Genomic DNA, 19,480 nt, shown 5'->3' with positions numbered 1-19,480 from the left:
TCTAGGTTCAACCCTAACCTCACTTCTTGATTTCGTATTGGCAAGGCTGCGGTCATGTTGAACCTGTAGGATGTGCTTTCCTGAAACAGATGGTGTGTGAAGGGATTGTTAGCACAACCCAGTGACCGCCAGAGACCCACCGCCGGGGGTGGACATCATTGATCACACCACCAGCCCACCACTGAAGGGGTCTACAAGCCCCAGAAACAAAACAATGTCCAGGCCAATCCCGTTACCTCTGCGCATGAGCACACAATGAACTTCATAAATGCCCACACAGGCATGTCCCAAAATGCACACTTGCATACTATGTAGAACACATAGAAGGTACTTCATTAATGGCTGATAAATCAAGTACTGTTCCAAAAAGAACATGCATAGAAATTGCAATACACTACTCTACACTACTGAGTCACCTTGGCTTTTTCTGATTTAAAATTTTATTTTCTCTGTTTGTAATCAAACAATTCATATGTGGTTAAAGTGCAGACTCAGAGCTTTTATTAAAGGGTATATTTATACATTTTGGTTTCACCATGTAGTAATTACAGCAATTTTTATATGTAGTTCCCCATGTTCAATGTGTGAGGGAAATTAACATCGTAACAAGTCGTGCTTTATATTTTTGTTCCATATGCCTGATTCCTCCTCAGAGTCTGGATATCTTATTTTCAGGTTGTCCTACAAGCGATACTAAAAGTCCTTGCATTTATATGGATCTGTACGAGAATTTGGGGGTGGGACTACATTCAGCATAATTATGCTAATACAGTATGGAACACATTTGTTGCCTAAATGGTTTTAAGTCATCAGGGGTCCAAGGTATGAAAAGAGCCTCAAACTGCTGCTGTCAGATAGGCAGTAGATACCACAATAATTCTTTCTCCATAATATTTATTCCACCGAGTTCAATAGGAACATTTTTCAGGAGAAACAATTAATGTAGTTTCTGTTTTATTGTGTCTTTCCTGCAATGCATTTTGTTTTGGTGCTGCTGTGCGTTCAGTTTATTTTTACAGCTGGAGTGGAGGATGCTGAGGTCCCACTGCTGAACAACCAAAGTGGAGGATGCCAGAGTCCCATTCTGGAGATCCCAGTAGGAGATGCGCGCTGTTGCCTGGCAATGCTCTTCATGAGAGGCAGGGAGGCAGGGATGCCATCGCCTAGCAACCAAACTAAAAGATGCCTATTACTGGAGATGCTGAAAGATGCAGGAGTATAAATTGCATTGACTATTTTTCTGATGATTCTGATTCTGCGCTTCTGATTCTGTTCTGTTAAAACGGGAAGTCAGAAGTTACCTCAATTCCTCTTTTGGAACATCGGTGAGGTATTGGTTAACAGACTCTTGAGGAGAGGACTGTTTTCACTTCGGCATGGATTCTGCCCGTTTCTCTTTTTCATACTACTGTGTATTCAAATTGGTTTTCTTTAGGGTTCTGGTTAGTATTGATGGGGCTTAGCGCTATGTCTATTACTGTACACTTGGTTATTGTAACACTTTGTGGATTTTGTGAGATAACCTCAATATAAAAAAGTTACATTTCACAGCAAAACGATGACGCGAAAGTGTCACTTCATATGCCTCACATAGCCTACTTACTCAGATATACACATGCCAATACGCGCTATCAAGCTCACAAGTATCTAGGCTGTGTTTTGGAACACACCCCAAGTTTGTCATGACAGCTGCCACTGAAGTCCCGCTGCATTAGGACCATCTTTAATTAAGCCAACTCCAGACTGCACTGTGCACTCCCAGCAGGGGACGATAATTTTAATCAAGAGATTCCAGGCTGAGATTCAAGTAATAGCTGAAGATAATGAGGCGAAGCAAAGCTGTCCATCCATGAAGGCGAACGTTACTAGAGGAGCTATTTTTATTCTGAAGAGTGGAATGGCCATTAACACAATTTTTGTTTGTTTTGGTTCAGTACAAACAGAAGCAGTACAGAATTCGTATACCACTGTGCGTCTCTGTGGGTAGGTGGTAGATCTTTTCAACCCAAACATAAAATCAATGCACTACTTGGGGAGATGGTTCATTATCTAACAGTTTTACTTGTTGAATGTTCATTCCCCACAATTTTCTCTGAAACTTCAAAGTCAGTGAGGAAAAGAGCAATAGTGAAACAAGTACATCAGCAGGTCTTACCTTTCCAAAGTCCCGGACATCAAATAGGTCAAACGCCTCGAACAGTTCATTCTTCTTCATGCCAAATATTTCCCAGCAGGCATTCAAGAATGTCCGAATGTTCTTCAGGCAGAGGAACTAGAACAGAGGGAGAGTAATATCCTATCAATGTCAGCAAAATTATATTTACAGTATCCATACTGTGGACCACAGGGACACATCCACATACTGGAACAGTGTTATAATAATTCATCAACTGTCCCTCAGACATCAGAGGTTTACATTGATTTAGAACTAACATATTAATATTAACATGTGAATCAGGAAGGCCAATTAAGAAAACACTTGGATTTGCCGTTTAATTTCAGGTATCTGTTGAAATGTTAATCAGAGAGCCTTAACCTATTAAATACATTACAGAAAATGGTACACAAGACAAAGCTTGCACAAGTTGGAAACATATACCATCAGGTTCAGGGGTCACAGTAGTATAATAGTGCAGTTGAAACAGTATGAAAGACTTGTTGTAATACAGTCTGCCAACAGGACATGCAACAATGCATAAGTTAGTATTTTCGTCTAGTTTTGCAGTTGATAGTTCAGACCACATTCAACAAATCGAGGTCAATATGCCTTGATTCACAGAATCCTTGGAAGGTTTGGACAACCATACCTCACATAAATCTGTTTCCTGGATGTCCCTTGAAAAATGTTGTCATAAGAAAACACAACTATGTCTTCTTCAAGCAAAATCAAGCAATTATTTTGTGCACTTATATAGCTTGTGAGCACCTCTTGCATTTTGCTACAGCTCTCATTAATCTGATTATTCCAGCTGGAATACACTTTAATTGGGTACAGCCATTCATGTTAATTTTATACTTTAGCTTTGTCATTTTCGTGATTTGGAACCATCCAATTAAAACTGTCTTCACTCAAAATTAACATTGTCCATTGAGATCACTTCCCAGTTGAAAAAAGAATCTGCGATTGAACGGCCAATCATACAAATCAAGGCAGGTATTGAAAATGACCAATCAAAGGAGTGAAGAATTTGGGAATGGGGAAAATATCATAGCTGGAAAGTCATGAAAATGCCCACATCTCCTGATGTGAAGGCCATATACGAAATTATTATTGTATAGTACAGTCAGTGATCACTTTATTAGGTAGACCTGTACACCAGCTCATTAATGCAAATATTTAATCAGCCAATCATGTAGCAGCAACTGCATGCAGATGTGGGCAAATCCATAAAAGCATGCAGATGTGGTCAAGACAGGGTGGTTTGAGTATTTCAAAAATTGCAGATCTCCTGGGATTTTCTGGGGTCACTAGAGTTTGCAGAGAATGGTGCGAAAAACAAAAGAACATCCAGTGAGCAGCAGTTCTGTGGGCAGAAACGTGTCGTTAATGAGAGAGGTCAGAGCATCTCTGAAAGGACCACTGTTTGAGTTGCAGGCTTTCTGTTTCTCTAATCTTTTGTGTTGCTTCCCTATAAAGAGAAGCTGAATCTAAATGATCTCTAAAGTCTCTCGCCATCTAGGGTAATATTAATTAATTGACCTTTTCACTTTGTCCAAGAAAGAAATCCATGCTCCGAAGACTGAAAGTTATGAAATGCTTTTAGGGGAGAGTGACGTCATATGCGTTTTTTCATGGAAGCATTTGCATTACGTACTACCAACATCAGGCATCATGGAGGCTAATTGGGACAGCATGTTTACTATTTTCTTGTTTTTCATTGTTGTATTAACCCTATATAGTTTATTAAGCCTCCAAGGTAAAGATTGTTGCTAACTATATACAAAAATGTTTATTTTAATACATGCATTGTTTTGGCTTTCCTTTGTAATTATAGAGGTTGGAGTTGAGTACTCGTTTGTGTCACACGCAAGTATATGGTGCCCCACCCAGGTAAATGGCCACCAGTCACAAATCCTTGGTACACCTTTAAGTCCCAGAAATGTTTCTAGCCAATGTTTGTAATTTCAGTTCCTCATGCACTTGCACACAGAAGTGCATTGAAAGATGTATAATACAATAACAAATCTGAATGTGCTTTCAACTGAAATAGTAAATTTTTAACTGGTGTTCCTCTAATTGCACTGCACTTGTCCAGGTAGGTATGTCCAGATCAGTACAAGATGATCAGTCAGTTCTCTCGCTTTCTCTTTTTTATTTTTCTGCAAATATATTTCAGTGTAAATATGTGTTTCAGTAGTGACTCCAAGGCATGAAGCAAAACACCGCAGACAGAATGGCTAATTTCACATGCTACTTAATAACAGCGCGCTGCACTCAGTTTCCTTTATCCATTATCACTCCACTTCTGGCTTGAATCACACAATGCAAAAGGCCATTCAATTTATAGAGTGCTTTGAGGTGCGCTGAAATTTTACAGTGCACTGAAAGCCACTTGGACTGGAAGCTGCTCCATTGCTGTAGGCTATATATCTCTGGCTATATCTGGGTCTAGTTAATTATGTCTTTGCCTGTGGTACTTCAAACAGAATCCATTTATACGGCAATGACAATGGAAGAATGAAGATTGAACCTGGATATTACAGTCAAAACAGGAGGTACGAGGACCCCTAGCATCTGTGAAGGTGCCCCAGGATTTTCATGTGAAAATCCCCATTTATAATTTCATATTTCATAAATGCCATATTTTAGGCCTTAAGTTCAAATAATTGTATTGTAAAGCCGTAACACACCCTTTGTAATATTGTCATTAACATTTCCATCTTTAATTCAGTATTTGTATGAGGACATCTTTACAGACATTTGTATAAGGACATCTTTACAGTCTTATAGACACGGCACAAGGGGCTGGCATAATAGAAGGCCCACAGCCAGAGAATGTGGTCATATTATGGGACTTTGAAATAAATAAAATGGATACCTCTGGTCGAATACACACTGGACCAACATCAAAATGATAAGCATGTACGCAGCATTGCCTTTTGATAAAAACGATGTTATAACCAAGGTTAATCAACATTTTTGTCGGTTTAGACTACTGTATTCAAGATGGACCTTTGTTATTGATCACAGTACCTCTAAATTTAATCGTATCACTGTATAGTCAAGATTAAAATGTGTTTTTTTTCTTGAGAAACACAGCTACTAAAAACCATATTTTGCATCTGTCTCCTCTTGCCACTGTAGCCAAACATTTTAAACTGTTGAAGACAATTATCATGTAGCTACTAGAAAATGACAAAATGAAATTGTCAGTGTTCATGCATCTCTTTCAAACTGTATGACTAGCCACTCTTATAGTATTTTATACGGTGTTGGCTGCTCATTGCAATACAGGAAATTGCTTATGTTGTATCTCTAGTCACCTCAGGTTACCACAGATTTTTGCAGTTTTGTGGGCAGTATTACTAGACAAGTTTAACTAGGCTACATTTTGCGACACTGTCACGCTGACCGAATAGGGTTATAAGTGCAGTCATATTGCTCAGGCTTTGGTGGAGACAGTATGTCAGTGTAATTGAGGTCACCTCATTGATAAACCAGCCTTGGGCAGTATCGTTCGGGGACATATTTTGGCTACTCATCATTTACACCCTACGTACCTTTGAGCACCAGCGTTTCCATATTGTACTGACTGAATATTACGCATGCCCACGCTATTGGTCCTTATCAGTTGGGGTGGGGTATTTTCACCAATTGTAGGAGAGCCCACATTTAATGCTAAAATTAGATTCAAACATTCCCAATGGTAGTCAGTAAATCCAATCCAATGATATAACTAACCATTATAAATACACAGTTTCACAACCGATCCACAATGAATTGCTTAGCATCACTGTTTGCTAACAAGTATCACTTGAGGATATGCAATTGCACATTTGTTTTTGAGAGCTGGTTTTCTAAAAATAAGTCACTCCCCTGGGGTATGTTCTTTGAGGTAATTTCATCACATTCTGTCATAAGATTTTCTTAAACAAATTATTTTTTAATTAATTTATATATACACCTAGTGAGCACTATTTTTAGACTTATTAAATCTTCTGCTGCTGTAGCCAATCCAGGTTTGAAGCATTGCGTGTTCAGAGATGCTCTTCTGCATACCACTGTTGTAATGTGTGGTTATTTGAGTTACTGTCACCTTCTTGTCAGCTTGGACCAGTCTGAGCTGAGCTAGCACTATAAAGTATGACTCAAAGCCTTAAAGAGTCCTAAATATTGCATCACTGAATATATTGAGAACTGACCAAGGCACCTTGTTTTAATTTGTACTGTACACCCAAGTTGGCTCTAAATTTTATAAATCTTTGACAATTTTCTGTGTTTTGCTGCTGTATAACTATGCAAATAAACGAAAAAGCTCTGACTGCTATGCAATAAAAGACTGTATTGTAAATGCAATGTGGATTTTTTTGGTTTTTCCTTTTTCATTAAGTGCCAGTGGCTTTATGGATTGGTCTGTGCAACATTACTTTACCAGGAGTTTGCTTTCAAATACTTTGTTAAAAATTTACAGCAAATTCGAATTAGAAAGATATAAAGTGATATATTGTTCCTCAACCGAATAGTCTTCCTTTTTTAGACAATCTGTCTGTGTGTTCTTTCTGCACTTGGTTCAAGGATATAACTGCAGTCCATCACCATGTTCTGACAGTCCTGCAGCTCTCAGGTTTCAGTTCAGTTTCTAACATACAATGCTACACTGAAGACTAAACTAAATAAGATTAATGTAGATTATCATGAAAATCCAATAACCGCACACCCTCCACAGGTACTACAGTGTTTTTGTTGTCAGTGTAAATCTGCAAATGATTTAGAACCAAACAGTCATTTGTAAATACTTTATCCATGGAGACCACTCAAGCTCTGATAATTACAGGGCTCTATCTGCCTTTTCTATAGTTCTGATAGTTTTATCGCTTATAACTTCCTAAAAACTGGAATTACATCCAGATTTTAAATACTTTTTAAAATGACACATATGTAAAGAATGATACTGCATATTTGTAAATCACTCATTTTCAACAAATGTTTCACACAACCCCTGTAATTCTCACACTACACCCTGTTCTAGAATTTTGTCTTGAGGAGCTAGGAGGTCTTTGCATTGAAGTTCCCTAAAAAACATTTCACCAGTTTTGAACAGTCTTCCTCTTTGTCCAACACTCTCACATCAGTGTTGTGTGTGGGACATGGGGGTTGTACTGTGTTACAGCCAGGCAGCAGCAACAGGAAAGACAGAAAATTACTAACATGATATGCCATAAAATGTGACTTCTCATCAACAACAAAAAAAACTGCTACAGTACGTTTTTCTCCATTTATCCCCACATATCACAACGATTTTTTGGACCAAGTTGATGTTCTGGGTGAGACTTACAGCCAGAAGTTCTTGATGAACAACTTATTGGTGAACAACCCCTATTGTGATTTGCTGCTCCTCCCATCCCCCACCCCCACTTTGATCCAGCTACTCAAGTACAGAATACCAAACTCTTTAGACCAAAAGCTACATTTTAATGTCAGATGGTTACCAGTACATACAAAAATTTGGACTAATTTTTATGTGTAGGAAAAGCAAACAGATAATATCCATTGTGGTAACTTGGTTATACACTGATATGGATGCTATTATCCACAGCCGCCATTTTCTATTTCAAGACCTCCCCATGGGTCCTGAGGCCCTTCCTTTCACTTTTACTGCATATGCAAGATGAGGCTGCAAGTCTGCAAGTCTGCAAGTCTGCCACATGTTTGATTGTGCACCATATCAACATATGCCCACATTGAACATAATTGCCTCAAAAATGAAGACTGATATGATAATTTAATATTTAATAAAACAATTGTAATTGCCGACAAAACCAGTGTTATAATATGATATTTAATATAACCTACACTATCAATAATAATAACTATCATTGTAAATAATCAAATTAATATTTAATATAGTATAACACTGTAGAAACATTTTGTTACCGCAGAGTGGTGCTACACAAGTAACGCAAAGTGATGAAAAGTGAAAATGAGAAAAAAATGAGAGAAAAACTACTGACGTGGCAAACTGGTCTCTTCATCTCAAAGGACTATTTTGACCTTTAACGGGAAACTTTGCTCTTTGATATGCAATAACATTGTGCTGCAGTAGGAACTTTTCTTTTGCATTTTTGAGACATAAAGTCTACAATGTTTTTAAATAAGCCCCAGGGAAGGCATTTTTGTTTAGGTCAAGTCAATTTTTACATCAAGTAAACAGTCTTTAAAAGCCAGATTTAGAAATTCTTGGTACATCCAACCAAACTTTTCTTAAGGGTTCATCCTCTTAGATCCTTCCTCAGTACACCCTTCCTTGGAGCCTATTCTATTTCAATTATTTATATATCAACATGACTGTAACTGCAATGTACTACAAAGCTAATGTAACAGAATGATAACCATGTCTTCTGTTTCAAAAGGATGCATGCTTCCTCAATCTGTATGAAATGTGCAGAAACAGCATGCCATGTTTTACTCTTCTGACAAAATAATTGGCATGGAGCTAATTTGAGTTTTTCTACCTTTAAAATAATAACATCCCTCATAATTTATTTTTTGGCCCACAGGACTGCCACTTACGGGTTGTTTGTTTGTTTTTTCAGACCATTTTCTGTCAATTCCAAAGACTTGTTTTCCATGAAAATTCAAGGAGATCAGCAAATACTCAAACCACCCCATCTGGCACCAACAATCATTCCATGGTCAAAGTCACTTCGATTTTTCCCCATTCTTAATAGCAGTGATTGGTCAGGCATGGTAGAATTGTGTATTGAACTGTGTTGAAATATCAAGAGCCTCGTTCCACACAAAAGCTAGTACATCACAAATGTATTAATTGGTTTGCGTTAACCACCATATTAACAGAGTGACACTGCTTATTAATGAGTTCTGTTGAATACAGTGCAATAGTCACCATGTATTAAGTTGTCTGATACAAAGCTTACCCGGTGATGTCGTAGTGCACAAAGGGCTTTGAAAAGTACAGTTTGGTTCAGTCTGAAGAGGCAACTAGTCCTATAAATGCTCCTCTACTTCCTTTGTAAGAAACTAAAATGTAAACCTAGCTACATGACAAATACTAAACTTCTTCAATAGCAATCAGTTACAGTATGTCATGTGGAGATGGTACAGTAATATCATCTGCATGTTGGCTACATCAGTTATAGATTAGATTGATTTGGTCAGCTCTTCCAAATGAATAAGCAAATAAATATGTGTGCCTGTGTTTCAATAAAACGTTCTTTAAATGTGTTTATCATGTTTTAAAATATAAAGGGACAGCATATCACAATTCAGGACAGGAGAGACAGAGAGTTGGCATGAGCATGAGAAAGGCTCTTTCCTCATATTAGACAGACAGGGAACTACTCAGAGCTGTGCTGAGTCATCAAAATACAGGTTAAGCATTTTGAATTAAGCTGATTTAAGGGATAAATATTATTCTTGGAGTCATTATTTAGACCAAATAATGGCTTATTTAAGTGGATTTTTCTATACAGTGGGTGTGTGGGGGGGGGGGGACTGTGTTCGGTGTATAGGCTACAGCTATGTCTGCAAAACAAACTCAATACAAAGTAAGCCAAGACAATATGCATATGTAAGAATTATACGGACAATTATATTTTATATAAGATAATGCCATAGTTTTTTGTTGAGTAGGCTATAGGCTATAACTTCTTTGGTCTAGAAATCACATTTAGACCGAGACAAGAGATATGCCGAGTTCCCTTTTCATACGCTTTTAATAATAGGCTACAACAAGGGAAAAACACAGAAAGCCGTCTGATTAACTTTTAAGTTCGGATCGGTTAATGTCCATTGTCAGACTGGTCTGGAGCGTGTGCAAAGCTTGTTAAAAGCAAAAACGACGCTTGGGTGACCATTACGCCTGTTACATCGGTGCAAATGCGAACGGAAACCCTACCTGTGACATCTGCGGCCGGAGGTTGATCTCTTTCAGATTTATGGACTTGGGTCGCAGGTTGTTTAGAAGCTGGCACAAAAGGACCCCATCCCGAAGGGTTTGGGCCAAATCGAATACCTGTGCTGTTTCCCATGTGACCCGGTGGTTCGGCGGCAGCACCTTGCAACTGATCAGCCACAGCGCGCACTGCCTCCAATACTCCATCGTTTCTTTGTGGAACTAGAAAGCCAATTGCTCTGTAAAAACTACAGATAAACTCTTATCGAACTGGGGCTCAGATAAATTCACCTACAGCTGGAGAACACATATTGACTTGCAATGTGCATTTCAGAGATGGATGCGCTTGCATACTGATACACGCTTTGCTTGTTTGCTCAGTCTCGCTGCGAGCGAGCTGTGACGGTTTGCATATCTGGCTTAGTTTCCTTGCTCTCTGTATATAGCGCTCCCCCGCCCTCTCTCTTTGCCTCATTTGTACTTATCTTCCGTCCACTCAATTGCTCTGTGCTTATAATGATTATGTACAAATGCTTCGACGCTGAAGTTGGCTTAAGGTTGGAAGATGTAGCCTACTGTAGTAGCCTGCATAGGCTACCAGAAAAATGCCGTTAAGCGAGTGCTTGAAGATAAGGGACGAGTTCATATTGATGTATTATTTGGGGAACATTGCGGGTGTTTTCCTGTTATTTCCTTCAAAGATTTTATAGAAAAAATATTTTGTCAATCAGCCCAGATTTCATCACAACGTATCAGAGGTTCTGGATCAAAACCGAGTCGTGGTTTTCACAGCAAACTTTGCACTGTCTATGGATAATACCAAATTGTAATAGCCTAGCCTAAATGCAGGCGTTGTAGGCTATTCCAAAATTGGTTAATGCTTTGGTTTAATAGACATATCTTTTTATATACATGCTCCTACCTAGACTTTGGTGTTAAAGCCGTTGTAATTAGGATAATGTTTTGAATTAAATAACTGGCCTGCCCATACAATTTCCAAAATAGTTTGCAAAAGATGCATTCAACTGATAAAGAGCAATACAATATTAATGTGGAGCATAGCCTATTGTAAAGCATAATTATGTAAATGCATATTGGTTGTCCAATATATTGCCTATTTAAAATTAACAAATCCATTAAAGCTTTCTGATTTATTGGACTGTTAAGCCCTTTCCCTCCGAGGTACTAGTCCAGGAGGGATTAAATTTAGCTACATTGGATTCTAGCTACATAACATCTTGAACTGGAAAATTCAATTTTGAGGCAAATGTTTGCAACCTACAATGTGCTATAACCCATATACCCTCTCTCACTTAATTCCCTCTACATTTTCAATGGCATCATTCTGACAGCATTAAAATAAAGTTAACTGTTTATTGACCCAACCAGGTTCAACATACATCATGTCTATATTGGAGCAGTAGAAGAAGTCCATCCATCCATCCATTATCTTAACCCGCTTATCCTGAACAGGGTCACAGGGGGGCTGGAGCCTATCCCAGCATACATTGGGCGAAAGGCCACAGCCTGGACAGGTCGCCAGTCCATCGCAGGGCACACACACCATTCACTCACACCTATGGGCAATTTAGACTCTCTAATCAGCCTAACGTGCGTGTCTTTGGACTGTGGGAGGAAACCAGAGTACCCGGAGGAAACCCACGCAAACACAGGGAGAACATGCAAACTCCGCACAGAGAGGCCCGGGGATTCAAACCCAGGGCCTCCTTGTTGTGAGGCCAGTAGAAGAAGTCGAGAAAGTAAAAACAATTAATATCTCATCAAACCCAAGTAAAACAGTACAATTCACATGATGGACTTTGGATCAAAATTTTATCCACTTCACATAGCATATCTGATCATTTGGCTGCTGTTCTAGCATTTTCATTCTCCAAATGAAGAAACATGCTAATTGAGATAGCCTACAATATTGGCTATGGAAATTCTAATTTTATCTACACGTGTTACACAACATTAAGACGAATCTTAATATTAATATTAATATATCATATTGTCCTATGGCATTTACGATCACCTTTTGACAACATGATTGGATACCAAAGGTCATATAGGCTAGATATTTCTCATTTTGATATCTTTTAAGAAGCAGCATAGAGATCATTTTACCAGTCGTAATCTCTTTGTCGTGGGAATCATAAAACCGGAACTTATTAGATTTTCCCATATTGCCGGAAATACCGGAACTTCTTATCTCAATCACAAAACGCAAACACAGGGTTCTTCCAGTTTTCCGAATCTGTTCGCCAGTTGAAGCGGAAGTGAATACGAGGTGGTTGAATTCCGAAGGCAGCAGACCTAAATCTTGCCTACAACATCTACTTTCGTAAAGGTAGATGTCAGTTGTCTTCAGTAAATGGTTAAGCAAGATGTCTGTTTCGGTAGCTTGTTTATTATTCGCACATTCGATAGCTCACAGTTTGATAAATATTTTTGCATGCAACATAAAATATTCTACAAATAATATATATATATTTTTTAGCAATCTATTATTTACGTTTAGCTGAGGAAAGATGATCTTCAGGTCAAAGATTATTGTATGACTAGGTCTACCAGGCTAGCTAACATTTGTCTGTAGTCATTTATTTTTTAAACTGTTAATGTTACAGATGGCCGTGGCTCTGTCCATCGTCGACAGAGCCGTTGGAGCAATTATCGGCGCAGCTGTGGCGGACGCAGCAGGTAACTGTTACTTTTAAAAGGATAATTGTTGACAGCGTCATAGGACCCGCATAAATGATATCAACAATAGAAAGGTCCTGACTTAACGGTACAGTCCACGTCTTCTCTTGACTTTTTTCTCTATCGGGTGTGTGGTCACTTGCCTCAATGTAACTTGCCTACATTGAAGCGCGCATTAAAGGCAACCTACTGTTTGCAGTTGCAGCAAACTGCCGGACTAAAAAAGAAAGATTGTGTCTATTCTGTGTGTTATTTCACTGTAAACATGTCTGTAATACTGGAACTGCAGCCAAGTGTATGGTGCTGCTTAGGGAAACAAATTATGTCTTATTTGCTCATTGCTACAGCGAATGGGACTGCCTTGGGGAAATTGATGCATCTTCTGGTGTGTTGTAAGTGCACAACATAGTGTAATGATTCAAGTTTTCTCCCCGAAGAGTAATTATTTCTCGTTGTCAGGTGTCACTGATTCCATGTTTTTTTCCATTCTGGCAGTTCCTTGTCTTTCCCTATTTTTAGTGTCTTCTGTGTGTTTTTAGTTGTTTTTTTTGTTGGGGGGCGCGAACAGTTTTCGATGGTAACTATAATACATCCTGCAGTCAATGACAACAGGCGCTCCAAAGACTCAAACCTTGCAATGTAGGCTACACTATAATTCAATAAATAAAAACAGATACACAGTAACCCTGTTTTAGTTAATTAATTTAGTAATGCAGTTTCAGCATGCATTTACAGTATCTTTTGTGCATATTTATCAAGGGTGCCAGTAATTCTGGATTGTATATCTGCTCGTTATTTGCAAGATATCCTCCCTTAAATGCATATGCAGTAAGGAGAGAAGCGCAGCTTGTGATGACTTGGGTAGATGACATGCATACTTCCATCCCTGTACACCTCTTTGGAACATACAATAAGGTCCGTAAACATTTGGACTATAGACTTAAATAACAGATTCCAAAAGGCAATCAAAATCCTAGAATCAAGACTCGAAAGCTTTCTAATACCTGCACTAAGGAAGCAATCGAATACATCCGTCTAATCAGAAACCGCTGAGAAGTGTCCAATTACTTTTGGTCCATGTTATGTATAAAAAGTATACTTCATTCCTTCACATATCACCCAATATGGATGTACATACCTTCAAATTGGAGGTGACAGTCTGTATTTTAACCTCATATTTATTAAAGTTTCATTGGGGCAGAATGTTCCTACTACAATCAGCTGTGTGATGACTCATTCTTTTAGAATTGACAAGCTTAAAACCTTTACTTCTCTCATATAAAGCAAATGCAGTCTAAATTAAATTATGTTTTTATTACCAGCCCAACCCCTCCATTGGAATTACAACCTGGATAAACTGAAATCTATCTTGGCGCAAGAGCCTTGCCCAGAATTTCTTCCCCAGTCGGCTAATCCTTTCTACAGGAGGATTACTGGCCAGCAGAGTTGCTATGGTGACCAGGCCTATGTGCTGCTTGAGTCGTTGGCTGAATGCAATGGTATGGCATATCTTTTTTTTTTCTTTTATATTTTTCAATAACATAATAATCACCACATTCAAGCAGTTTCATTTAGTCCAAGTGTTTTTGTGGTCTTTCTTTCCCAATATTTTTCAAAGCTATATTATCAGCGCTGTGTGTATTTAAGCATTGTGTAACTGCTTTTTTTCTGTTCTACCCTTTTTCAACAGGTTTGAATGTGGAGGATCTGAAACAGCGGATGTACAAGGCCTTTGGCCCAGGATCAGAATACGACACACCTGTCAATGATCCATACAGAGAGCAAGGGGGTAAGCAAGTCTCGTCAGTGGCTCCTAACTGAACACTAGGGATTGTTTTGAGCAATGACTAGACAATGTTGCCAAGAGGACACTGGTGGGACACAACTGCCTCACTCCATTAGGTAGAGTGGATTTAAGTGGACGCAGGTTACCTTTACGTTAGTTTCTCCAATAACTCCAGGTGGCTAATGGTTTTGTCCTCTATAATCAGCACAAGTTCTCTTCTATAGCACTGTGTTGACAGCGGCATTTGAAATAGTATATGGTCCAGTGTTCAACTGCACTGATTTCCTGTTTTGTGGATGTGCTTGGCATAGCTGTAAATTGAGGCTCAATTGTAGATTCGAAATAGGGAGTTTTGGGAAACACTTTTGTGTTACTTCTGATATCCAGTTTAATTGAAACTTGTAGATTTGTTGTTATTTGATGTTAACTGCACTGTCTAAATATTAAAGGTCCAAGACCTCAGCTTCCTATCGAGGGACCATGGAGACATGGAAGTATAAAGGGCTTCCTGAAAAATGTGGATGCAGGGAGACAGGAAACTGGTATGTGGGGGCCTGGTTTATCTTTCAGAAATGTATCAGGACATGCATCTCATACCAGGCACAATATGCTTAGCCATGCATATAATTAACATTGTACATCAGGTGTGAAAGATAAACTGTATCACCCTCCCCTATGTTGTTTCCGATGTTTCTTGTTTCTATGGTGTTTAGTGTGGCTTTTCTTGTAATCGCAGGGTGCGATGATTGTCAGATTGACGGCATAGCAAAGCTGGCCCCGATTGTGGCCCTCTATGCTGGGAAGCCAGAAATGCTGGAAAAGGTGGAGGATGCAACCCGGGTGACCCAGAACAATGACCTGTGTGTTGCAGAAACGCTGGCTGCAGCCAGGTCTGTCCATCCATCTATACACAGTAGCGATATGCCAGCGTCTAGTCACCAGGCCACTGCCTTTATACACCAATATCAACAAGGGAAGGTGTTGTAACACTGTATAAGTAAAACTGCTGTGTTCAGCAGTGATATTGCACTGTGCATAGTAAATTGTAAATATGGTGTGGAATAAGCTGGATAGTTGCAGGTATCCTTCCACAGATTGAACCTGCCACAGATAGCATGATGTTATGTTTATTCATGGGAAGAGAAAAGTGGGCAATGCTGTTTTTGTAAAAACGCAATGCTGCAAATATCATCGAATGACTAATTCTTCATTAATTTCATTGAATCACCTTTTTTTAACGGCAGAGTTGGAACTGAAAAGCACAAGGTTGTTATTAACATCTCGCTTCAGGGTCTTGGAGCATTACATCACGAACGGTCCTGATCCGAAGGCGTTGGATTCAGTGCTGACGCAGCTTGGTAACCCGAACAGAAAGAAGCCCCAGGAACAGGACCAGGTCGTGGCCGGTAAAGGGAAGCACGGGTCTTACGCTTCAGCGCACCCACATCCACGGATCGCCAGGGCCGATGACATTCGCAATTCATTATTTCCTTGGAGAAATTTTAGTGCGGTGTGCCCTCCTTTTTGGGTCACCTTTTTCATACTGCCAGACTGAATACTGTGAACTGTTGATAGCTTTGTTTTTGTTTGCAATGCCACCATGTTGTACACTTAAAGAACTGTAATGTAAAGTGACTGCTTTGTTTACGAATATTACTGTGATATACTACTAAACTAATGGAATTTGTGCCACTTAATAAGACCAAAGTACACATTCACATGCTGTGGAACTTTGTATATGCTGTGTACGAGACCATAATATGGATTTTCTTTTAAATAACTATTGACGCTTCCTAAACTGTTTTACAAACCTACAGTAAAACACCTTATCTGGAGGTCTTCATCTGGAGACCAGAGTGTGTGGGTCCTCATTAATTCACTTTAAGTTGAACATTTAATAAAATGGCCTGGCACTTGAAAAGGAGTCATACCCATTAAATCTGGGCTCATGTGAAGTATGTTACTCATAATTATTCTTTTTTGCGGCAGGACATTTTCACCAAGTGAAGGAGAACCTATCCAAAACGCCACAGGAACTGATACCTGCTGTGTTCCCAAACTCATGAGGTAGGCCCAATCAGTTGTTTGTCTCCATGGTACAATAACATTATTGTCAGCAAACCTTTGAGCTCTGTTCACACATGGGTCTTTGATCCTGCCAAGATTTTTCCACCCCTAAAACGGTTGTTTGTTTTGACAAGAAACATATGCTAAGGAAGTCACTTACTACGTAGCAAAGTAGGAGGCACAGAAATTAACAGGTAATACCAGGCCATGGCTAAGCACAGTGTTGTAATGGCGCTTTCAGGTTTTAGACAAATGTTGTAGTACTGGACTGACTGTAGCTTCCTATCAACTCCACCATGTAATATGTACAAGAAGAAAATAGGCGTGTGATAGTGTTTTGCACTTGTCTTGACTACTGATTGGATGTCATTGAAAAGGTATTCTAAGCTCCCTCCTGCTGTCAGGCCACTGAAGCACACAGCAGATTTGGGAGGCTATACAGTCATCTGTCACTTGTAGCTATGATGCCATGCAAAGTAAAGAAAAAGAAAAAAATGTTGGCAGAAAAAGCACCTTTGCAAGGCATCAGCAATAAGCACCAGAAGGGTTTTCTTCTCCTCCATTTAGGCTATACCTTAGATTTTAAGACAGTTACCCAGCTACTGCTGCCTTGGATGGACATTGGGATCTGATAACATGCTTTAATTTGGGGACACGGGCCAGCACACTTGCCTACTTTGAGTATAGTTGTTGAGTGCACTGGATGAGAAAGGTGTTAAGTAGGCTAAATTTTCTCTGTCAGAAACAAAAATTATGTACTTCGGGATATACTCAGTATATCCTTATGAGGAAGTAAACATTTTGGTCCAATAAATATGACACAGTTTTCCTCGCTTCGGTTTGAAAACAAACCGCCGGTGGTTTTTTTTAAACAACAATGACACGTGAGTATGGCCACAAGGGCGGAACATCTTAAGACACTTCCACAATACGGTTGGAAAATATTTTTTGCATACTGCCCATCTCATACTAAAACACATGCACTAACCAGTAAGCAGTATGTTTAGTAGACAGCAGACAGCAGTTTGTGGACACAGTAGTTAGGAGGCTGATTCTGATATAGCCACAATCTGTCACAAACTCAAACTTGTGCAGCTCCCCCTAAAACCCCTTCCCTTTGGCTGATGTTTGATTGGTTCCTCCCAGGTTTGCCTGGTGCATTCCAGGCAGCGCTGCATGGAGTCCTGACAGCGGGTGAGTTCACCCAGGCTATGAGAGACACCATGTGCTGCGGGGGATGCACCTGCAGCAGGAGCTCCTTCATCGGGGCCTGTCTGGGGGCTCAGGTATAGCACCTCTGGAAACCTCTCAATCCATATTTTTACATATGACATACTTCACACCTTGCAGCAATGTGTACTTCCTATTATTTTACCTTTTCTCTTAAGTTCATTTCCTGGTACCTGTCATCTTGTTTTGTTTCACTTTATTTTGTTAGCTCTCCCACCACTAGTTGCATGTGATCGCCCCTGTAAATTTGTGCTTTTTAAAATTTTGTTTGCATTTGTAAGTAGACATGATGAGGGCCAAAAGCCATGGATGGATTTTTATTAAATAATAGCAAATTAATCCAAAGAGAAATGAGTGGCACGGGTATGCTCTCTGCCAGGTTCTGGTCATATAGATTTTTTGCTTCAGTTAGTTTCATTTTCTTAACCTTAGACTACTGAAATTGGGTAAGATGCAAATGGATTTCTTATGTTCCATCTTTGTCTTCTCAGATTGGACTCCAGGGAATTCCGAATTCTTGGAAGAGCAAGACCCACAGATACCAGTCTTTGCTTGAGCTTGCAAAAAAAATTAGCAGCACACACCAAGCTTAATTAGGGTATCCTTATACACATCAATACCACAGTTATAGTTTAGAAGAGTGTATTCAAATCTGGTCAAATTGTTCAATAAGAATAGACCTTCGGACCCTATTCCCTGTGAGAAACTACATATTGTCTGAATGTATTTCAGGATGGTACTGTTGATCTTTGACAAAACATTTAATGAATGGTTCAACTTAAATATTTTAAGGTTGGACTAAGATGCCTCTTGTTCTGCTGAATCTCAGCATGTGCAGACTGAAGACATGTAAACTTGGACAATAAAGCAGTATGCTTATATTAAAAATAGTAGGGGATGGAACTGATTTGTGAATTACGTATTTGTCTCTGTAATGTACATCTAATTGTTATGTGTGTTTTTGTACATTTATGTAAAATGGTGCCATGTTGAATGTCCAGATACAGAGCACTGTTATGGCTGCTTATAGGGTGACTACAGTGTCACACCGATTCTTACAGCAAATGCATAATTTACTGCTTCTGGTTACACCCCTGTCAGTCCTGCTAGATGGGATCAAACGTGTCTCAAATATTATTTCAGATCATTTCATTCTAGGCAAATGGTACCAAACCATTGCTGAACATTTAGAATATTGACACATCCCTGGTCATAATGGCATATTCTGCATTAGTACTGTAACTGTAATAGTTGTAGTGATATCTGAAAGGCTCTTCTAAATCTCACATAGTATTGTGATTCTTTGCAGGAATGCGCCTCACCTTTGCTTCCTAAACAGCCCAGACCGTTTACTGGTTGACTTACTTTGCCACCTAGTGTTCAACAACTGTACACAAACTCAAACGTATATCTTTTAACTTATTTTATCCTTTAATTTATTTTATTAAATTATTAATTTCACCTAGACACCTAGAGTATGATAATGAGGGTGCAATAATATCTGATTGGGCTATCATTATTATTATTATTATTATTATTATTATTATTATTATTATTATTATTATTAGCCTATTATTAAAAAGTGGTTTGATGAGGCAGTAACACAGCACAAAGAAATGGTCAA

At 39.0% G+C, this 19,480-nt stretch overlaps 2 protein-coding genes across 5 annotated transcripts in view; one reads left to right on the top strand and one right to left on the bottom strand.

Annotated features, from left to right (window-relative positions):
• The window catches only part of vav3b (vav 3 guanine nucleotide exchange factor b), a 60,924-nt gene extending 50,570 nt beyond the window's left edge, over positions 1-10,354 (bottom strand). For all 3 annotated transcript variants that reach the window (XM_061242278.1, XM_061242276.1, XM_061242277.1), the window contains exons 1-2: positions 10,077-10,354; positions 2,156-2,272 (exon numbers count right to left, since the gene is read on the bottom strand). In XM_061242278.1, the coding sequence (XP_061098262.1) occupies positions 2,156-2,272; positions 10,077-10,280 (321 nt within the window). In that variant the 5' untranslated portion in view covers positions 10,281-10,354. The remainder of the gene's footprint in view (positions 1-2,155; positions 2,273-10,076) is intronic.
• A 1,934-nt stretch (positions 10,355-12,288) lies between these two features.
• On the top strand, positions 12,289-18,746 carry selenoj (selenoprotein J). Of its 2 annotated transcripts, none has more exons than XM_061243129.1 (10): positions 12,289-12,423; positions 12,701-12,773; positions 14,096-14,272; positions 14,464-14,562; positions 15,009-15,101; positions 15,296-15,449; positions 15,850-15,965; positions 16,549-16,626; positions 17,773-17,912; positions 18,348-18,746. In XM_061243129.1, the coding sequence occupies exons 2-10, from the start codon at positions 12,701-12,703 to the stop codon at positions 18,447-18,449; spliced, it is 1,032 nt and encodes a 343-aa protein (XP_061099113.1). In that variant the 5' UTR covers positions 12,289-12,423; the 3' UTR covers positions 18,450-18,746. The 2 variants fall into 2 exon arrangements, with proteins under 2 accessions (XP_061099113.1, XP_061099112.1); XM_061243128.1 differs by lacking the exon at positions 12,289-12,423 and adding an exon at positions 12,429-12,472.
• Positions 18,747-19,480: the final 734 nt, after the last annotated feature.

Source organism: Conger conger, chromosome 5, assembly GCF_963514075.1.
Source record: "Conger conger chromosome 5, fConCon1.1, whole genome shotgun sequence".
Taxonomy (NCBI): domain Eukaryota; kingdom Metazoa; phylum Chordata; class Actinopteri; order Anguilliformes; family Congridae; genus Conger; species Conger conger.
This window is presented reverse-complemented; position numbering and strand designations above follow the sequence as displayed.